This window comes from Ilyonectria robusta (assembly GCF_021365365.1).
Source record: "Ilyonectria robusta strain PMI_751 chromosome Unknown BGZ61scaffold_49, whole genome shotgun sequence".
Classification (NCBI taxonomy): domain Eukaryota; kingdom Fungi; phylum Ascomycota; class Sordariomycetes; order Hypocreales; family Nectriaceae; genus Ilyonectria; species Ilyonectria robusta.
In genome coordinates this window covers 42,472-60,309 of record NW_025764483.1, presented here as the reverse complement: position 1 = coordinate 60,309, position 17,838 = coordinate 42,472, and the positions used below count along the sequence as shown (strand labels likewise).

Here is a 17,838-nt window from a genome sequence, read left to right as displayed (position 1 = left end):
GATAGCTCCACTACGGTCTATATTCACCAAACACAGCCGATAAATCAATCATCGGCCGAGCTCTTCCTGTCTTATCCTGAAAATCCCTCTGAACCTTTCGACTCGATTCCGTGCAATGGTTGCGTTTGCATCCCCGGTGGCACGGCTAGACCGCCCTTACCCCACGAGTGGACGTCAATGGTTTCTTTTGCTGGCTGTCTCTTTCCCCTTCCCCCAACCCTGCAACCGCCACCGCCCCGACGATCCAAAGCAGAGCTCTCTGGCCTCGGGGCCATGCGCTGCAAAGCTACCAGTTGGGCTGGCATTCTTCGATAAATCTCGTCGATAGCTGAGGAAAGGCACATCCCAAAAGTCTCGCGTCGCTCTCTTCCTCAACGTCGACCAAACATAGCTGGTGACATATCCATCATGTGCGAGTGCATGCCTCCTGCTCTGCCCTGCTCCATTGCGACCATCATCTGCCTCATTGCCGTCCCATTTGTCCCCCCCGGAGCTTGACCGTACACTGCCTCGGCAAACATGCGAACTGCATCGGGAATTGAGAGTCGCCGTAGTTCTCAATGATGTCGCTCTTATGCACAGCGCTTCGCAGGTCGTACCACTGCGACGGAGTCATACCAAGTAGCTCGCAATCCCTCTTCTTCTTGGCATCCCACCACGGTGGCAGCAGACCAGGACAAGCCACGACGCGCTCCAGAAAGTGCTGGAAGCCACGCAACCCGTCGGCAGCGCCGCCATAGATGCTGTCTGTGTCCGCCTCGCCTTCCATGTTGTACATGTCCTCCACGCGTAAGCGGTAAGCGTCAATGAGCAGCCCATAGACATCCTTCTCCGATCGGTCATGGAGCCAAGTGCCATTATCAAGGCGAGTGAAGGGGCAGGCGACACCTTGTTCCAACCCCTTCGGAGGCGATAAATTTGCGGTTGCAGGCCCATCTGAAAACGATGTCGTGGCGTCGGCTTGTCTGCCACAAATCTTCTTGTGGGCCTTCCAGTCTGCCTTTTGGCAGTCCCTAGAGCAGTACCGGGTCGTGGAGCATTTTGCGCACCGCTTGAGGTGGACCTCCGGCGGCGACTTTTTGCAGCTGGTGCATGCAGAGGCCATGATGAGTCGTTTCCGGCAACGATAATTGCAAAAGACTGATTGTGAGGACTGAATCAATCTGAAGTCTGTGTTCAAGCTTGTGTCGCAATAAAGACTTGAGTGGGTGGATGAGGGGTAGGTACAAGCCGTGTAATTAATGAGCTTTTCAGTCGGTGAGGTGATGTGGGCGGGGTTAAAAGATGAGCAAACAGCCACACGAGCGGAACAAGCTTCATTAAGGGATTTCCCGCTGATCCGCCGGACCGACACCCACCACCATGCTCAAACTCAAACTCATGCTCAACTCTCGTCCCGTTCCTCAAGGCATTGGCGGACCCCGTAGGGGACCGGTCTCCTGTTACTGTCGTTGCAGGTCATTGACAATCCACCCTCGCTAACTTAAACACTAGAGCCACCCGCCCTTGCTGACCTGGATGCCCGAGCCACCAGTAGCTTCTTGGTACGAGTAGCCACCATGCTACGAGAGCCACCAGTAGCACTAAGAATAGCCATCGACGGCGTTGCCCAGGACAGTGTCATTGGAGAGCGCGGCGCGGGGGCCTCCAGAGGTATCTCCACGATGCAGGAGAGCTTTCGCCATGAATGGTAATTCCTATAATCCCGCTTCCAGTCGGCATCCCTGGCACCCCCGCCGGCGCTCTCGCCATCAAGTTCATCCCTGGGCAGGGACACCAGGCTGCCACCTCGTGCCACCCACTCCACGTCATGGACAGAGGAGTAGAGCACACTCTCATCGCCGCCGCGGTCAGGGCGGCGCTGGAAGATACTCCCGGCGTTGGGCAGGACAAAGCAGCGGTAGTACAGGCCGCGCCATAGCTGGGGACTAGAAGCCCAGGCAGAGAGTTGTTTGGAGACGAGGGAGACGTCGAGGAGCTCCCAGGCGGACAAGTAGGAGAGGATGCGGATGGCGAGCTCGTTGGGGAGCGGAGAGAGAAAGTCGCGCCGAGACCGGCCGGTAGCTGCTCCCGCGGCAGCTAGGGCACAGTCCGTGGCGGCACGAGACCGTGTTATGCAGCCGGAGCGCGGCTGTCTGTGGTGGCCGTGGTGGTCGAACTCGGTGTCGTTGCCATCAAGCGAGCGGGGCCGGCGCCGCTTGCGTGGTGGCACCATGCCTCAGGTACCTGAGGTAACACAGCCCGAAGACAAAGGTCCCTAGAGACAGTGGCTAACGAGCCAGATTAGGACGGCAAGATGAGAAAGAAATGCCGGACGAGAGGGGGTGACACTGCACGAGCACGAGGGAAGCGTTGAAGCATGCACTTGTTGATTAGGCAGGAAGCGAGCTGACTGACTACGGAGGGGGATTTAGGCCCTGATCGGCTCGAGAACGTGTCACATTTCGGGGTCATCCTGAGACGCATGATAACCTCGTTTCCGGCTTTCCTAGACAACGCGACTTTCCTTTCTTTCTCGTCTTATCTCAGACCACATCGCCGGCCCTATGACCACGATCCCGGTCCCCGGGACCCACAGGGCCCCGGCCCCTGTGCGGCGGCGACGGACTGCCGCCTCCGGCAGCAGCCGTCTTCATCATGTATAAAAGACGGGCTCTAGGCCCGTCCCTTAGCTAGAAATCAAGAGCTTTCATCATCATCATTGTGATCCTATCCATTCAGTGTAACAGAACATAAGAAAACGTCGAACGTAACGAACAGGGGTCGTGTCGCTAAAATTCGCCGCCTAACCCTAATCCACCCTCGCTAACTGACCTGGATGTCAGAGCCAACAGTCGCTTCTTGCTACGAGTAGCCGCTCTTGCTGACGTAGCCAGCAGTAGCTGCTCCTAAGAATAACATCCCTCGCAGCCACAGGCGGCTACTAGTAGCCACTTGCTACTAATAATAACATCCGTCACAGCCACAGGCGGCTACTAGTAGCAGCCGGAGACGAGTAGTCACTTGCTACGAGTAGCCATTTCTTGTTGAGGTAGCCACCATTAGCCCCACGGCTACATTAGCCCCACGGCTACTACGGAGGGCCTTTTCAAAAGTCTTGTCCAACGCTAAATGCGCCACATCCCTCAATCCTTGTCGGCTACCTGAGGTACAAGGTGCAGAACCCAGCCACAGTAGGTTAGCTGCTATATCCCCTACAGCTTTAGGGGCTTTAGGGGGACCACCATGTCACACAGTGAGTGCAAGCTGCTATAAAATTAGCAGCCTTTAGTGGATAAGATCCCAGAGGAAGTACTTGACGTACTTGGCCCAGCCACAGCCGCCAGATTTCCCATTTTGAACTAGCGCCAGGACAAGACTTTTGAAAGGGCCCTCCGTAGTAGCAGTCTGTTGCTGACACACTCTCAGCTGCTTGCTACCAGTAGCCACCCCAGCCATAGCCGCCGTATCAATTGCTGGGCTAAAGTCGATGGCACGGCCTAGGATGTACTCCCCTCACCAGATTACGCCTGCGCATCATCCCATCACGCACGAGCTCAACACCGCCTCTCCTAACGGGCGAGGCGAATTTGAGCCTGTATCAATTGTTCTGCGTGGCTCTGCCGCATTGCGTAGATGCTGCAGACACGACGGTGCCAACACAGCCCCTTCCGTTGATTGTGAACGCAATCCATTTCTGGCCACAATGGTGTCGCTTGTAATGTGGTTCAAGGCTGGTGGGAGTGGCGTCTCAGTTCGATCTGACCGGCTAGCGGTATTTGCGAGGACATCAAGGCAGCTTGTTGACTCTGGGCGACCTTGCGGCGAGGATGAAGGTGGCAAAGCTTCTATCGGTTGGGGGACATAGACTTGAAATCGGATATCTCCGTGCACCGAGGAGTTCCGAAGCCGTCGTCGGGCGCGTTTAGCAATGACATCTTGCCTTGCTTTCTCCTCTGGCGTATCGTACTTTCGAGGTCGCCCACGCTTTTTGGGTGCTTCAGGCATAGTGAGCAAGATGCAGAATTACAGTGATTGACTTGGGCTGTGTTGAAGTTCCCGCAGCTTGATGAAATGAGCTTGCCCCTGAGTTGACCGCGAAATCCTGATTAGGCTAGTGCGTGACCGCGAAAATCAAATGAAGTTAGTGCGTGACGGCTAAATTCTGGTTGGCTAGAGATTTGAGCGCTAAATCCCAAATAGGCTAGTGCAATGACTGCGAAACTCAAAAGGGTAATTTCAACTGACCCGATGGCTTCGTATACAAGGCATATCACGGGGTGTAGAATCCGCTAAGTTACCCTAAATCAACAAGTCAACGAATTCAACCCATTCAATCAACAGAATATCAAAATGGATTGACGTATTACATAATCAAATATCGATATTGATTGAGTTGAATTGACGTTGATCATCAATCCATTCAATATATTGAAGTACGTTGAGTGGTTCGCTGTGAACGGCCTCTAGTAGCTGGATTCCAGCTATCTAGCCCAGGATGCTATTTACATCAAAGATGAAGAAGAAAGAAAGAAGTTCCCAAGTGCCCCTGAGCTGTGGAACGATTTCTCGTCCCTGGTGTGCACGAGCCTAGTACCTCTTGCGGCACAGCCGCAAGGATATGGGCCCTGGCCCGTGACATTCGCATCCTTGGATTATGAGCGTTACTAGCTGCTCAGGAGCCTTGACTAGACTTTTGAGGGTCATGATGGATTGCTGAAGCATGGGAGCTGTTGGGATTGTGGGTACAATTTGTTTGCACCAGGGGAAGAGGAGGAAAAAGTTACAAATTTGATTTGGAAGGTTATATTTGATACCAGCTCTTCCTAGTGGAGACCGGTGAGAGACCGTTCGCTCGGAGAGTCATAATTTTAGTTTCGTTTTCTTGTAACTGAGCTTGGCTTGGCTTGTTAAATGGTTGATATCAAGTAAAGACACGTGTATATTCTTATCAGGATTGCTGAGGGGTGTTGGAAAGGGTGTTTTGTTGTTATTTATTGAGGAGCGAGAAAATAAAGCCTTCGCTATCTCCTCGTTTGTCACGGGCCAGGGCCCATATCCTTGCGGCTGTGCCGCAAGACGTACTAGGCTCGTGCGCGCCAGGGACGAGAAATCGTTCCACAGCTCAGGGGCACTTGGGAACTTCTTTCTTTCTTCATCTTTGATGTAAATAGCATCCTGGACTAGATAGCTGGAATCCAGCTACTAGAGGCCGTTCACATCGTTCATCTCACCTGTTCACCTTTTTTCGCTCCGAATGACTTGACTTCTTACAGGACCTCTGTTCCACTCATTCCCAGCAATATGATCAATCTACCACTGTCTCACTGATACGTGAAAAACCAGTCTTGGGCCTGGTGCTTAAGACTGGCGTTATATGTAACATCACGTGAGGAAGGAGACCTTATGCTCCCGTCCTCAACTGTAGTCTTAGCTCGTCATCCATCTTTCTACATCTACATGACAACCTCACTTTATGTGACCTCCGCGGTATATTCGCATCACTCACCGGACCTTCTCTCGTTCGCCAAAAGAAGTGTTGACACGCATTGATGCATTGACAGACGATGAGGTCTTTACAGAACTGCAGACTATAATGGAAGGGACGAGTTATTCTTGTCACTCTATTTATCAAGGATTTTGAGCTCAAGTGGATGATGGGGTCTACAGATCAAATTGTTATCGAATTTCCTCTGCAAGCCAGTTACTCTGCCTTCTGCTTCCCCCGCCCCTTTTCCATCAACATCAGAATCCAAGGCATGATCCCAAACACCATCAAGTCAAACAAATACAGCGCTCTAGCTACCCCAGCCCATTCCTCCTCCTCACCTTCCTCTACAGGACCCCGCTCTCCTACAAATCTACTCCCCATGAATTCCACACAAGCCATAACTCCCAGGCCCAGTAGTCCAACTGCCAGTCTCACAGTTGCCCTGGCGGGGATCTTGTAGTGGTTGACTAGCCAATTCGCCCAAACAATAACAGCGATGAACATGAGTGGTGCCTCAATGATTTCGGTGTTGGATGAGGGGAGATGGTACGTGGGGATGATGTAGAGTTGGCGGAGGGTGCCGAAGAGGAAGCCGGTGGAAAAGACAACGCCGAAATATGTGAATGCGAGGCGGATTACGGTTGTGTGAGGAAGATCGGGGGGGGTTTTGGCGGTTGTAGTGTTGGTTTTTGGCGCCATAGTTTGAGATGGTGTTGCTTGTCCAGCATTTCTCTGCAAAATATGGCACAACGACCGTGTATGGCCTGTCAAGAGTGCGTACCCAGATATAGGTTGGGATATATAATTTGATCAGGTGACGGTGGGCTGATCTTTTTGATATCATGTGAGGACGTTCAACACGGCAGATTGCTGGTGGCGACATTTAGACTTTTTGAACTGGTCAGCAAGTGCGGCGTCTCCCGGTAGTGGAATTAGGGCCTATTTGTCTGTTCTCAACAGGCACATACTGTATTAACCCATCGTGCGGGGTATGGCGGTGAAAGCCGGGGTCGGCGACCTGATCGTACGTTTCACCTGGAAAACACCTGTGGGGGTGATGCCACCTTTGACAACAGGATGAGCCCACAGCTATTTCACCGACGACCTGGATCTCGACATGACTAAGCTGAGACAGAACTAATCTCCATTTACCCGCGAGACGGCTCCTGCAAGTGCCTGGAGATTGTCAGGAGCCCGGCCTTCGTAGTGAATCTTGCTCGTTATAACCATCTGCGTGTTGTCGCCGTTGCTATATTGCTCACGTTTCCTGCTAGAGTATTTCTAGCCCTGGTTGACCTCCGTTCTTCAATTATATTTAAAGCACCAGCATTATCCAAAAAGATTGCCTGAAGACATACATGGAGAAGCAAGATGTACGAACTAATTAGATATGAAACATAGCAAATAGGAAAAGGCTAACAAATGTATCTTCCAGGGACAAATTTCAACAACGGAAGAAATTCTCAATCATCCATCATACCTAGGCGCAATATGGAAGCTGGAGCCTCATCAGAGCGGATTGCTTCCCGTGGCGGGGGGAGGAACCAGGCCTCAGAAAATTAGTTGGGAGGTTCATGGCGAGGGCGAGATCAATGTTCTTGTGAGTGGATATCCGTTTCTCGTGACAGAAGCGAGTTTCTCCCTTTCTACTGATACTGAGTGCTTGGCTTCCTCTTGAACAAACTCATTCCCAAGTTTACTGCAGCTAACACCCTCAGTTCATAAACGGGACCGGCAGTTTAAAAAGCATGTGGCAGCCACAAACCCTGTACTTTGGGCATGAGCATGGGGACAAGTACTCCGTCCTTCTGACGGATACCCGCGGCATGGGCGACTCTGACAAGCGTTTGGTGCGGTCGTCGACGTCCGAGATGGCCAAAGACCTGCTCAAGGTTCTCGAATACTTAGGATGGTCCGGTTCGCGACAGCTCCACGTCGTGGGACTTAGTCTCGGCGGTATGATCGCGCAAGAGCTCGCCTGCATGGTTCCCGACCGTATTAGCACCCTAAATCTCATATCCACTTCCGCGCAGCTTATAAATACGTCGATGTTGAGCGAGAACATGATGGGCCGCATATCAATGATTCTTCCTAGGAGCATCGACCGTATTATCGTGGACACGGCAGGCCAGAACTTTACTTCCTCCTGGCTTTCCGCTCCGGACGACGTACACCTGCCGGCAGCGGCAACACCGAAGTGTATGCTACCGCCGAACGGGGCCTATGGTAAATTCGACACGAATTTTCAGCGGTTCTCGGCACAGGAACTAGTCAAGCGCCAAGATCAGGAACGGTTCGGCAAGGCTGGGCTTATGCTGCAGGTGGTAGCGGTGGGGTTCCATCGAAAGACGAGAGCGCAGCTGAAGGAGATGGCGGATCGGGTGGGGCGGGAGCGGATACTAGTTGTGCATGGGACGGAGGATCACGTTATCCCAGCGCCGCACGGGCAAAAGCTGATCGAGTATATCGAGCCGTCGGTGGGGATCATGGCGGAGGGGCTAGGGCATGGGCTGATTGGCGAGCGGTGGGCATGGATTAATGGGCTGCTGGAGGAAAGGTTTGCGGTTGGGGAGAAGTTGGGTCGGCGGGTGTAAAGCGAGCGAGCAAACGAGTTCTGGTCAAATTCCCCCCCCTTTGCAAGTCACACGTTCTATGAGTTAGTTTTAGCCTAGACCGCCGGCTCTCGGTAACTGCATCAATTTGTGCCTTGAGGAACGAAAGGGTCTTAGAGGACGGGCGCGGGGAAAAAAGAGGGGCTCAGCCAAAACCCACTGACACAAAATTCACGTGATCTGAGGCGTGACTTCGCGCGTGACTTGCAGCGTGACTTTTTCGCTCTCTACCAGTCACGCTCCCGCGCCTTACCTCAGCAAGCTCAGACCATTTTGCTCGTGCAAAGGCAACGGACGGGACTATACCTAATCGGTAAAGGTCACCTGACGTCCTCGAGCAAATGGTCTGAGTGCCGTGTCAATGATTTTGGGCCTGACTCAAGATGGACACAACGCGTGCCTTACAACACGATAGACATGCAAACTCTGACCGAAGGAAGCGTTATACAATGCTCGATAGCACTTCACTGATTTTTGACCATGTTTCCTCTTCGCTTCGTGGGCTATTCGGCAGAAGAGTGGCAGGATCGGTGATTGCGCCAAAGTCTTGGTCCACCGCATATCAGAGTTTTCCACAAGACACAGGCATACGGGTGTCACAAAAATTGATTTCTATATAGAGCATACCTTTATGCACAGCCCAGTGAAATTGAAGACAAATATAATGTGCTTTGATGTGGCTACTAATGGATATGGAAAAAAGTGATACTCCGGAGGCGCGAAAATTGTCGATTAGTCAGTGTAAGCACCTTGACAGAATCCTCAGGCAACCCGCGCCCGCGCCGCACTAGAAGTCATACGGCGGCCACGACAACAATCCGGCCAACAGATCATACGGCAAATATACGACCATATCAAGCGTCTCGAAGACGAGGGCCACTCTCTCCGGATGTTGTGGGTTCCAACAGGAGAAGAGGATTTCGCGCTGGGAACAAAAGCCAAAGCAGCAGCGCGGAAGGCCACAGAAGGAGAATGCAGACCAGACGTGCCACCACATCTAGCAAGATCCACAAGGATCAGACTAGCGATAACCAAGCAGCGGCAAACAAGAACACTACCAGAAAGAGTCGGGAAATACTCGAAGCAGATAGACACGGCACTGCCAGGCAAGCATACCCGTACTCTATATGACCCGCTGAAGAGGAAGGAAGCAGACGTACTGTCGCAGCTCCGCACCGGAATGGCGAGACTTAACAGCTTTCTGTGCAAGATAGGAGCAATGGAATCGGACACTTGCGAATGCGGGCAAGCATCAGAGACAGTGGAACACTTCCTATTCCGCTGCACAAAATGGACCGCGCAACGAGAAGGCATGCTGCGATGCTCACAGACAAAGATGGGAAACCTATCATACTTCCTGGGAGGAAAGGCGGCGTCTGACGGTGACAAATGGGCGCCAGACATGCGGGCAGTACGGGCGACGATCAAATTTGCCATTGCAACGGGGAGGCTTGACATGGACCAGAAGCCTCAGGCACACTAACTATTCAGATTGAATCCTACTAACATCATACAGTCTCATTTTGGCAGACCGTGCTTCAGCTGCTGAGGATAGGATGCTGAATACTTGGAGAAATTGGCCTTCAAGCAGGCCTGTCACTGCATATACATCAGATTGGAACAGTCAGTAAAGTGAAATTGTGGGGCTTCGGGTGATTATGGAAGAACCGTACGAAACGAAAATAGCTTAGCGCAAAGGCCCTCTGGGGTGTGTCCCCCCGGGCGAAATAAAATCCATCCATCCAGCCTTGGTCAGGAGCATGATGCCGTCCAGCGACCTGCACCGCGACAGCTGCACGTACAGGCTGTATGGGTCGCATGTACTCGGAACCGCCTGGCCGCCAATATTGGTCGTCCTCGTCCCCCGCAGGTCCAGGGCGACCCGATCTAGGGTCCTTGCCTGCACCTTGTAATCGGTACACGCAAACGCGGCTGCGCATGGCAGCCCCCTGCGGGAGACGTCGTGCTGTTGCCATGGCCGCTTTCTCTGGCACTCTATTTTGGTGCTGATAGGCGTTAGGAGGATAGTGCCGGGCGGCATGCCCACGAAGCGGAAGTCCCTCGTCGTCTCCGACGCCAGCACGATCCCCGCCGGCGGACCGAAGCGGAGTACGGTATTGCTATTGATCCGATGACCCGGGCGCCCCCTGTCGGGGACGACATCCATCGCCATATAGGGGGCGCCGTTGACCAGCTTCAGACCTTGGTGGGTGTTGTGGTTCACGACGACGGGCATGCCGGGAACGAACATGAAGACGGCAGGCACCGGGATTGCGCTGTCATCGCCGTGGCCCAACATCATCAAGGCTTCCTCCTCCGTTGGCTCGCCATCTTTCCACTTGTGCTCAGAAACAAAGATGCGGAGCGGGGCCTGCCATTGCCTCTGGAAAGCAATCGTCGCCTCCATGTTCAGGTTCCAGCGGTTCCTATTGAGCGGCGTGACCACCGTGATTCCCGACTCCCATGGGATCCGCCTGCCTTCCTGGTAGCAGGTGTTGTTCAGGTACTCCACGTCCGACTGGTCCTGCACTCCTTGTCGAATGCGCGTCAGCAGGCCGCGTAGTCGTGGATCTTGCGCGGCACGGACTTGCTCGTTTAGCATTACCACCGTGGTGAACTTCCCCCACAGGGCGTGAGCCACGTCGTGTTGTCGCCGCTGCTCCGGACCGAAGCCATGATCTCCCTCCCACGGAACAATCGAGCTGGGGAGGAGAATCGATCTCTCCTGCACGGGACGGACCTGATGGAAGTCCCCGCAAAAGACGACCACCGGGATGCCGCCGAAGTCTCGGCTGGACTCCCGGAGCCTGCGGAGCTGTTCGTTGACGGCGTAGAGTGTCCGCACACCCAGCATGCTGACCTCGTCTATGATCAGGACGTACTACTTCTGCCAGTCCATCTTGGTCTGCCCGTCAATCCGGAGGCCTGCTGAGCCAGACGATGTGAAGCCGTCTGGGTCTCCGGCCCGGCTGGCTCTGGGGGACGTGTCTTTGGAAAACTTGCAAGCGGAATGGATGGTGATTCCGTTGATGTTCGCCGCCGCTGTGCCGGAGGTTGCCGTCACCAGGAGGCGATGGGATTGTTCCGTACGGGCGAACAACTCGGCGACGGCCGCGATGACGCGCGACTTTCCGGTGCCGCCTTCGCCTCCAACGAACAGGCAGAGCTGTGGGGTGCCGCTCTCGTCGTGCCGTACTTGGTCAAGTTGGCGGCAGATCAGCCAGAGGGCAATCCTCTGTCTTCGGTTGAGCGTCAGGGACTCGGCCACCTGCCTCCCCACTTCGCAGAACGATGTGGACGGGCCGAACCGGATTCTCGTTGACGGCTCCGTGCCCGGGGATTGACATGTGCAATCGGCTTCCACAAAAGGGTCGTCCTGTTGACCGGGGCTGTCAAACCTGCTCTGCACCGTGGCTCCGTGGACCGCCACTCCATCGCCTGACCCGCTCTGCATTCCCTGAATCGCCTTCTCTCGCTCGCGGGAGAGACCGGTCTGCTGCGCCTTGATGGATCTTAGCTGCTCCTGACCTGGGGTTTCCACTCCCGAGACTGTCCCTCCTAGGATGCTGACGATCCTTGTCGCGTCCTCGGCGAGGACCGCACCGTGGAGATCCTCCGTTTAACCGAGAGCGGCCGCTTGGAACCGGTACATTTGCTCTAGCATTGCGGAGATCTCCTTCGAACCGGCCGTGATCTCCTTCGCAGATACCGCGTTTCTCAATACGTCTACAAGACGTGTCGCGGTCCCGACGCTATCCGACCGATATGCTACGCTCTGTGCGTCGTTCCTTACGGCACTGCTAGATTCCGCCGCGTCGGCGGCGGGTTCGAGCTCCCCGGACAATGCCGCCCATTGTTTGGCGTCCTGCGCGACGTCCTCGGCCGACCGCCGCAGTAGTTGGATGTTATCCACTAGCCACAAGATGCGCTTGGGAAGACGCATCTTTTGTCTGTCCCAGATGCCGTTGATGTCGCCGGACGTTTCACGCAGGAATGCCTGCCATGGGACAAAGAGGGCAAGATGTTGCACTGCTGCTCTGAAGCTAGCGACACCCTTCGTTAGCTCTCAGCTCTGCTCTGCACTCTTCTCACCATTTCATTCTTCTGTGTTTTGCCTGCACAAGCCACCAGGGCCGCTGTGTGGCGGGTCTCACGTACCTTCTGTGGTAAGAGTCGTCCTCGGTGAAATCCATGCTCAGATACCCGTCGAAGCAGATGGTTGCATGCTGCCCTGGCCGCCGCAGCGCCTGAACCCACAACCTCGACAGCGGCCAGGAGCTGTCGAGTTCCACCTCTCCCCAAGCAACACCTTGCCCTTTCCGCTTCAGCCTGACCACCGACATGTAGTCGCACAGAGCCACGCTTTCCAGAAGCTTGCCGCGGTATGGGTACGCCTGCAACAAGGAGATCCTCTGTCCACCTTCCCCCAGCAGGACCGTCTCTTCGACTGGCTCCTCCAGGTCCTCCCCGCCGGCTGCACGCCGCAGGAGGGGCCAGCGCCTAAATGTATGCCAGTACAGGGTGCACACGTTCAGAAACGTCCAGGCGTTGCTGCTTGTGAACTCTGTGCCATACCCCTGAAAATGGGCCACCACCTCAACCTGCGACAACGCCCGCTCCGTGAAGATCCTGTTGGCCACGCGCAGGAGGAACTGCCGCGTTCGGTTCCCCCGGCCGTCACTCTCGGTCGAGCGCGGCTCGTCATTCGGCTGATCCCTCGTCGTCCCGTCGCCCAGGAGCCGAAACAGTTCCTTGGCTGCCACCACGCGCTTCCACACCGGATCCTCTACCTTGGTGGCATAGTTGGTCACGTAATAGACGAGAGCCAGGCCCTTGCATCTCGTCACGATGAAGGATATGTCGTGGTTGTGTCGCAACCCCACCGCCATCGCCTTGTTCCAGCGATTCAACAGCTGTGGCCGCGCTGAATTCGCAGCAGCCGGTCCTCCGTGAAGCAGGTCTTCTCGACCAGTTGCCAAGGCGCCCCGAACCTGCAGGGATTCTGCCTCTTCTGTCTCCCCATAGCATATTTCACGCATGGGTGGCGCCGGCGCAGAAGTTCGCTTCCTCCTCGAATGATGCGGCGAACTGGGCCGCGTTGTCCAGCAACGACGATATCTCGCCGGTTACCGACCTGCCCGCCCGCACTCCCGCAGATGCCTCTGCGTCGAGGTCCTACTGCACGTGTCAGAACGTACTCATCGATAGCCTGCCCCGGTCGTTGGGCGAACCCACCTCGGTAAAGACACTGTCTATGTACTCGATCACCCGTTCCCGGTATGCAGCTTGATCCTCCCTCCCAACATCGCTCATGAGGGAGCTCAGGTGCATGTTTCCCTGGAGCCAGAGGAGGCCGTGGAGGTGGAGCGCACCCCTCTCGTTCGTCTCTACCGCCCCGTAGTACTGGCTGACACGGCCAAACACCGAGTCCTCCCCGATCCTCACGTAGTGTTTGAAGAACATGGAGATCTCCCGGTGGAAGAAGATGGCAGAGCTCAGGGGGTCCGATATCGCGAGTCGGACCCTTTTGTACACCTGATCGAGACTTCTCAGGAATTCCTCGGCTTCGCCCGTCTCGCGTGTGCGGTATGCGGCGAGCTTAAGCTTGATCGGGTTCGTAATGTCGTTCGGGTTGAGTGTGAACCATATCGCGGGGATGCCGTACCGGATTATGAGGGACTTGATCTTCCGCCGCATGGCCAATCGGCTCTCCCTCGACATTGGCTGACGGTAGCCGTACAGCGACAGGCTTCTGAGTAGTCGATTGACACCTTTGATCTGTGGTCTTCCCGAAGGCCTCCAGTTCGACCCTCGCCCTTTCAAGTCTCGCCGCCGTCAGCGCTTGGACGGTGCGCTCTACCTCCGGGAAATCGCTCTTCCTCACGCTGGCCATGCTCACGCGACGATTTCTGGACCGGACCCCCATATTGAAGACAAGAAACGCAAGCACGGGGTGCGCTGCAAAGCGGCCGCCGTGGCGCTGGAGAACCAGTTTAGCCCATGCCTCCAGACTCATGTTCCGGGACGACACCAACTGTTGCGCAGCGACTTCCCCGTCGACAGCACGAAATGCCTCCCCTTCCGCACCCATGACGCATTCCTCGGCCTGCCGAGGACCGTCCTTACCCAGCGGAAACAGAGTAGGGAATGCTTTTGCCAAAAACCACGTGTCAAAGGAATCCGCAAAGTCCTGGCCCCGGGAGACAACGATATACGGCTCAGCCGCGCACCCGTGCCGCACCTCGGCCGACCCTCTCCAGGCGGCTCCGCACGTCTCCTCTCCGGTAACGGTTCCGCCTATGGAATCCACAAGATACCGCAACTTTTCCACGTCCGCGATGTCTGGCCGGCAATCCAGGCCGAACATGCCGGACGATCCGATCTCGTGCACGCTATCGCGGTTGTTATCAGGCCCACCTCCAGTTTCTTCCATGGAAGCCGCATCATTCCTGGCTGCGTCCCCAGAGCTGCTCCGGTCCTCGGCCAGGGATGCCATGATTTCTCGGATGTCTACCGTGCCCGGATCGTCAAGCCCACGTTCGGTCGGCGGGACGATGTGCGCCGTTTGCGTTTTTTCTCTTGCCGAAGGCTCGTTCCGTTCCAATCGACCGTAGACCTGGGACGGCACGCCATGCGACGGGGTCTCCCAGCTATCCAGTTCCGCCGTGTCAATGTTGATGTCGGCATACAGAGGGTTGTTTCCCTTCAGCCACATCAGCGCATTCTCCACAACACGGCGACGGACCGAGAGGAGCACGGCCAGATCGCTTGGCTCTGGCTTCTCCGGCCCCTGCCATGACACATGGATCTCGTCCATGACCTTCAGCAGCGGATGCGGCAGCACTTTCGTCACGAGCTCCTGTACGTTGTTGGGGAATACCGTGATGTGCCCCTTGACGTTCCTTGGATATCTGGAGTTCTGCCGATGTCCGTCTGCGATGCTGTACTTGGTGATGAAGCCGTAGCACGAGTTGAGCGCGATGAGCTTCTCCTCGACCGGCGTGAGGCCCTTCAGCTCGTCGGGAAACATGTGCTCGCATCCCAGTCGGGTGTGCAGCTGCGCTGCTGGAGACAAGGCTCCTCGCCCGAGGTGTCTCACGCAGTCGGCACACCCGCTAATCCTCTCCCCCACAGGGAAGCACCGGACGCATTTGAAGGGCGAGCCGTCACGCTTCTCAATAGGACTTGCCATCCACCATTCCCACTCAACATCCTCCAGCTCTGCCCTGCTATATTTGCGGTAGCAGAAAATACACGTGAGGATCGGCAACGTCCTTGTGTCATGGAACGCCTTGTAGAAGGCCACAACCGTCTTGACCTTCCTTTCTTGGGGAACAGGTGCACACCATTCTTGTCTGTCAGACAGTCGGTCCTTCTCGACGAACTCCTCATCGAGGGCTCGCAGAACGCTAGCGAGATCCTGCGCCTGTTCTTCCTCGTTCCTCTCTCGTCGGGTCACGGTCCTCGTGCGCTTTGGCGCCGGCTGATCAATATTGCCAAGACCCACTCTTTTCCGTCCCGGTAGACGGCTCGGCCCCGCAGGAGGAGCACGGCCCTCAGCCATGCGCTCGATCTCGGCGGCGGCTTCGCCGGACGTCGCCACTTGCGGCTTCTGACCCCGCTGCCGGCGAGGCGCCTCCTTTCGCCTCGCCTGTTCGTACTCGCTCCGAGTCGCCTCGAAAATGTCAGCCGACGTCCGGACGCCCAGACTCTCCAGCACCGACGCATCGACCGTGCCTCTCTGCGACCTGTTTCTCTCCACCCGGCCCAGGAGCTCCTCTCGCGTCCTCTAATGTTTCTGCTAATTGGCGGATCCCTACGGATGCTAGCGCCGAAGCGTCCGACGTCCCTCGTCGCGCTGTGCTTCCCTCTGCCCTGGCCACCGTGCGGCCTCGCCGTGCAGACTCCACCATTTCCGCCGACGTCCGGATTCCCAGACCTGCTAGCGCCGAAGCCCTCGGCTTCCGGCTCCGTTTCCGGCGAGAAGTCCCGTCACGCCTCTCCTGTTCGTACTCCCTCTGCGACGCCTCAAATATGTCAGCCGACGTCCGGATGCCCAGACCTGCTAGCGCCGAAGCGTCAGCCGTTCCCCTGCGCGTTGGGTTCCTCTCTTCCCTAGCCTCCTCGTATTGTCTCTGTGCAGCCTCGAAGATGTCTGCTGATGTGCGGATTCCCAAACCGGCAAGCGCCACGTTCTCGCGATTGCGCGCGTCCAGGCGACGGAACAAGTCGGCTAGACTCTCCCTCTCCATAACGACTCGCTTTTACTAGCCCTCCTATCTCTGTGTTTCTGCCGCGCTGGACAAAACACGACGCAGAGTCCCGGAGAAATAGTCCTGCTACCTTGGCCGTGACCTCTCCGCACCACCCACCCTCTCGACAGCTGACCCTGGTCCTTTACGCTGGCCCAGACCGAGAATCATGAGCGGCTGAAATGCCAAGATGGAACCTGGCGAACTCCAACCTGCCCGGCCATATCGACTTGAATATATTCCCTCTGGCGACCGCGGCATGTCTCTGTGTCCTGCCATACAACCGGAACATGGCCGGCCTACTGCTTCTCGTCATACAAATGAGGCCCCTCCGCATACTTGCCCTCGGTCCCCTTCACCCCGCAGCGCAGTGCACCCGTGCCGAACCTTAATCTTTCTAGCATCACCTCATGTCAGGCACCATCTTGACCACCGATCACCACCCTCTGCCCCCATCGTCAATGCTAGCTTCAGCCCCGCATCGAACACCAGGTCCTGCCGAGCTCCCGCACGGCCTCCCCCGCGACTTGCTCCACCCGCAGTGTCACCCGTCCCAGACCTTTCCCTACCTTCTCCCCGTCTCGGCCACACCTGTCAACAATCACGGCCGGCTCGGCAGTTGTCCTTCCACCTATCTGGCCGTACATCTGCCGTGTTCGACCACTACTGCCTCAAAACGCCCTTTCGGCATCCAGTATCCATGAGAAGATATAGATTTCCTCGGCCGAGCCGCCGAGGCCACAACACCAAAGATTTGGGATTGCTCTCCATACAAGCCGTCCGCACTCCTCCGAGTTCCGGATCCTTTTCCACACATTCCGTCAACCTTCAACCGCTATTCGACATGTCTCGGCAATCGACATTCTCGAATACTATCCACTTGCGAGACTTTGTGGATAACATCAAGGACGACCCGAGCCGGGAAAACGCCGCCAACTACGTCGAGATCCAGGCGGAGATCAACATCTTCGAGGAGGACGGCTTCTATAGTTGCAGTATCGATGTCGAACCTATCCGCACCCGCATCCATGCCTACCTGACACGAGAAAAACGAAACCTCTACGTCCCTAATACCTTTTTCTATGCTGACGGCTGCTTCTCCGCCACCCCGTCTGCCGATGGCACCCTGGACAGTAGCGTCCAGGTCCTCAGTTCCTCTAGTCTCTCGAGACACCCGGGGGACCCGTCCGACTTTGACGAGTATCGGCGCCACTTGCCAGAACAATGGTGCCCGATGGTGACCATCACCGGCTCCGTGTCGGCTCGCTCCGACGATCCCCCTGACCCCTCGGAACCCCGCCGCTTCACTCTCGAAACGTCCGTCTACGACACGTCAAAAGCTGCTCCGGTTCCCTTCTCGGTCGCCTGCTTCCTGCAAAACACGAAGCGTTGGGAAAAGGTCAAGATCCCCGCAGCGGGAGACTTGCTCAGCATCACCGCCAAGGTGGCTGGCCGCACCAGACACGAATCAACTCGCCCTCCGCGTCCTCAGTCTGGCCTATAG

At 56.0% G+C, this 17,838-nt stretch overlaps 8 protein-coding genes across 8 annotated transcripts; 3 read left to right on the top strand and 5 right to left on the bottom strand.

Annotated features, from left to right (window-relative positions):
• Positions 1-463: 463 nt before the first annotated feature.
• BGZ61DRAFT_540839 (putative MYND domain protein) lies at positions 464-1,105 on the bottom strand (the record flags this gene model as incomplete). Its single annotated transcript, XM_046254964.1, has 1 exon — positions 464-1,105. One exon carries the CDS (start codon positions 1,103-1,105, stop codon positions 464-466), a length of 642 nt encoding a protein of 213 aa, XP_046094955.1.
• Positions 1,106-1,483: 378 nt separating this feature from the next.
• Positions 1,484-2,215, bottom strand: BGZ61DRAFT_486519 (uncharacterized protein; the record flags this gene model as incomplete). Its single annotated transcript, XM_046249868.1, has 1 exon — positions 1,484-2,215. One exon carries the CDS (start codon positions 2,213-2,215, stop codon positions 1,484-1,486), a length of 732 nt encoding a protein of 243 aa, XP_046094954.1.
• Positions 2,216-3,081: 866 nt separating this feature from the next.
• BGZ61DRAFT_466274 (uncharacterized protein) lies at positions 3,082-4,076 on the bottom strand. Its single transcript, XM_046247663.1, has 2 exons — positions 3,409-4,076; positions 3,082-3,235 (listed from the first exon to the last, which is right to left on the bottom strand). Exon 1 carries the CDS (start codon positions 3,985-3,987, stop codon positions 3,517-3,519), a length of 471 nt encoding a protein of 156 aa, XP_046094953.1. The 5' UTR covers positions 3,988-4,076; the 3' UTR covers positions 3,082-3,235; positions 3,409-3,516.
• A 1,349-nt stretch (positions 4,077-5,425) lies between these two features.
• Positions 5,426-6,424, bottom strand: BGZ61DRAFT_466273 (uncharacterized protein). Its single transcript, XM_046247662.1, has one exon. It carries the CDS (start codon positions 6,167-6,169, stop codon positions 5,684-5,686), a length of 486 nt encoding a protein of 161 aa, XP_046094952.1. The 5' UTR covers positions 6,170-6,424; the 3' UTR covers positions 5,426-5,683.
• A 177-nt stretch (positions 6,425-6,601) lies between these two features.
• On the top strand, positions 6,602-8,302 carry BGZ61DRAFT_176787 (Alpha/Beta hydrolase protein). The gene is made up of 3 exons (XM_046237642.1): positions 6,602-6,843; positions 6,906-7,100; positions 7,189-8,302. The coding sequence occupies exons 1-3, from the start codon at positions 6,829-6,831 to the stop codon at positions 8,062-8,064; spliced, it is 1,086 nt and encodes a 361-aa protein (XP_046094951.1). The 5' UTR covers positions 6,602-6,828; the 3' UTR covers positions 8,065-8,302.
• A 6,429-nt stretch (positions 8,303-14,731) lies between these two features.
• BGZ61DRAFT_372057 (uncharacterized protein) lies at positions 14,732-15,646 on the bottom strand (the record flags this gene model as incomplete). The annotated part of the gene is made up of 2 exons (XM_046242151.1): positions 14,732-15,176; positions 15,288-15,646. Coding segments are annotated over 2 exons (804 nt in total), but the record flags the coding sequence as incomplete, so codon positions are not given.
• Positions 15,647-15,760: 114 nt separating this feature from the next.
• BGZ61DRAFT_176759 (uncharacterized protein) lies at positions 15,761-16,363 on the top strand. The gene has a single exon (XM_046237641.1). It carries the CDS (start codon positions 15,875-15,877, stop codon positions 16,199-16,201), a length of 327 nt encoding a protein of 108 aa, XP_046094949.1. The 5' UTR covers positions 15,761-15,874; the 3' UTR covers positions 16,202-16,363.
• An 815-nt stretch (positions 16,364-17,178) lies between these two features.
• Positions 17,179-17,838, top strand: BGZ61DRAFT_372105 (uncharacterized protein; the record flags this gene model as incomplete). Its single annotated transcript, XM_046242154.1, has 1 exon — positions 17,179-17,838. One exon carries the CDS (start codon positions 17,179-17,181, stop codon positions 17,836-17,838), a length of 660 nt encoding a protein of 219 aa, XP_046094948.1.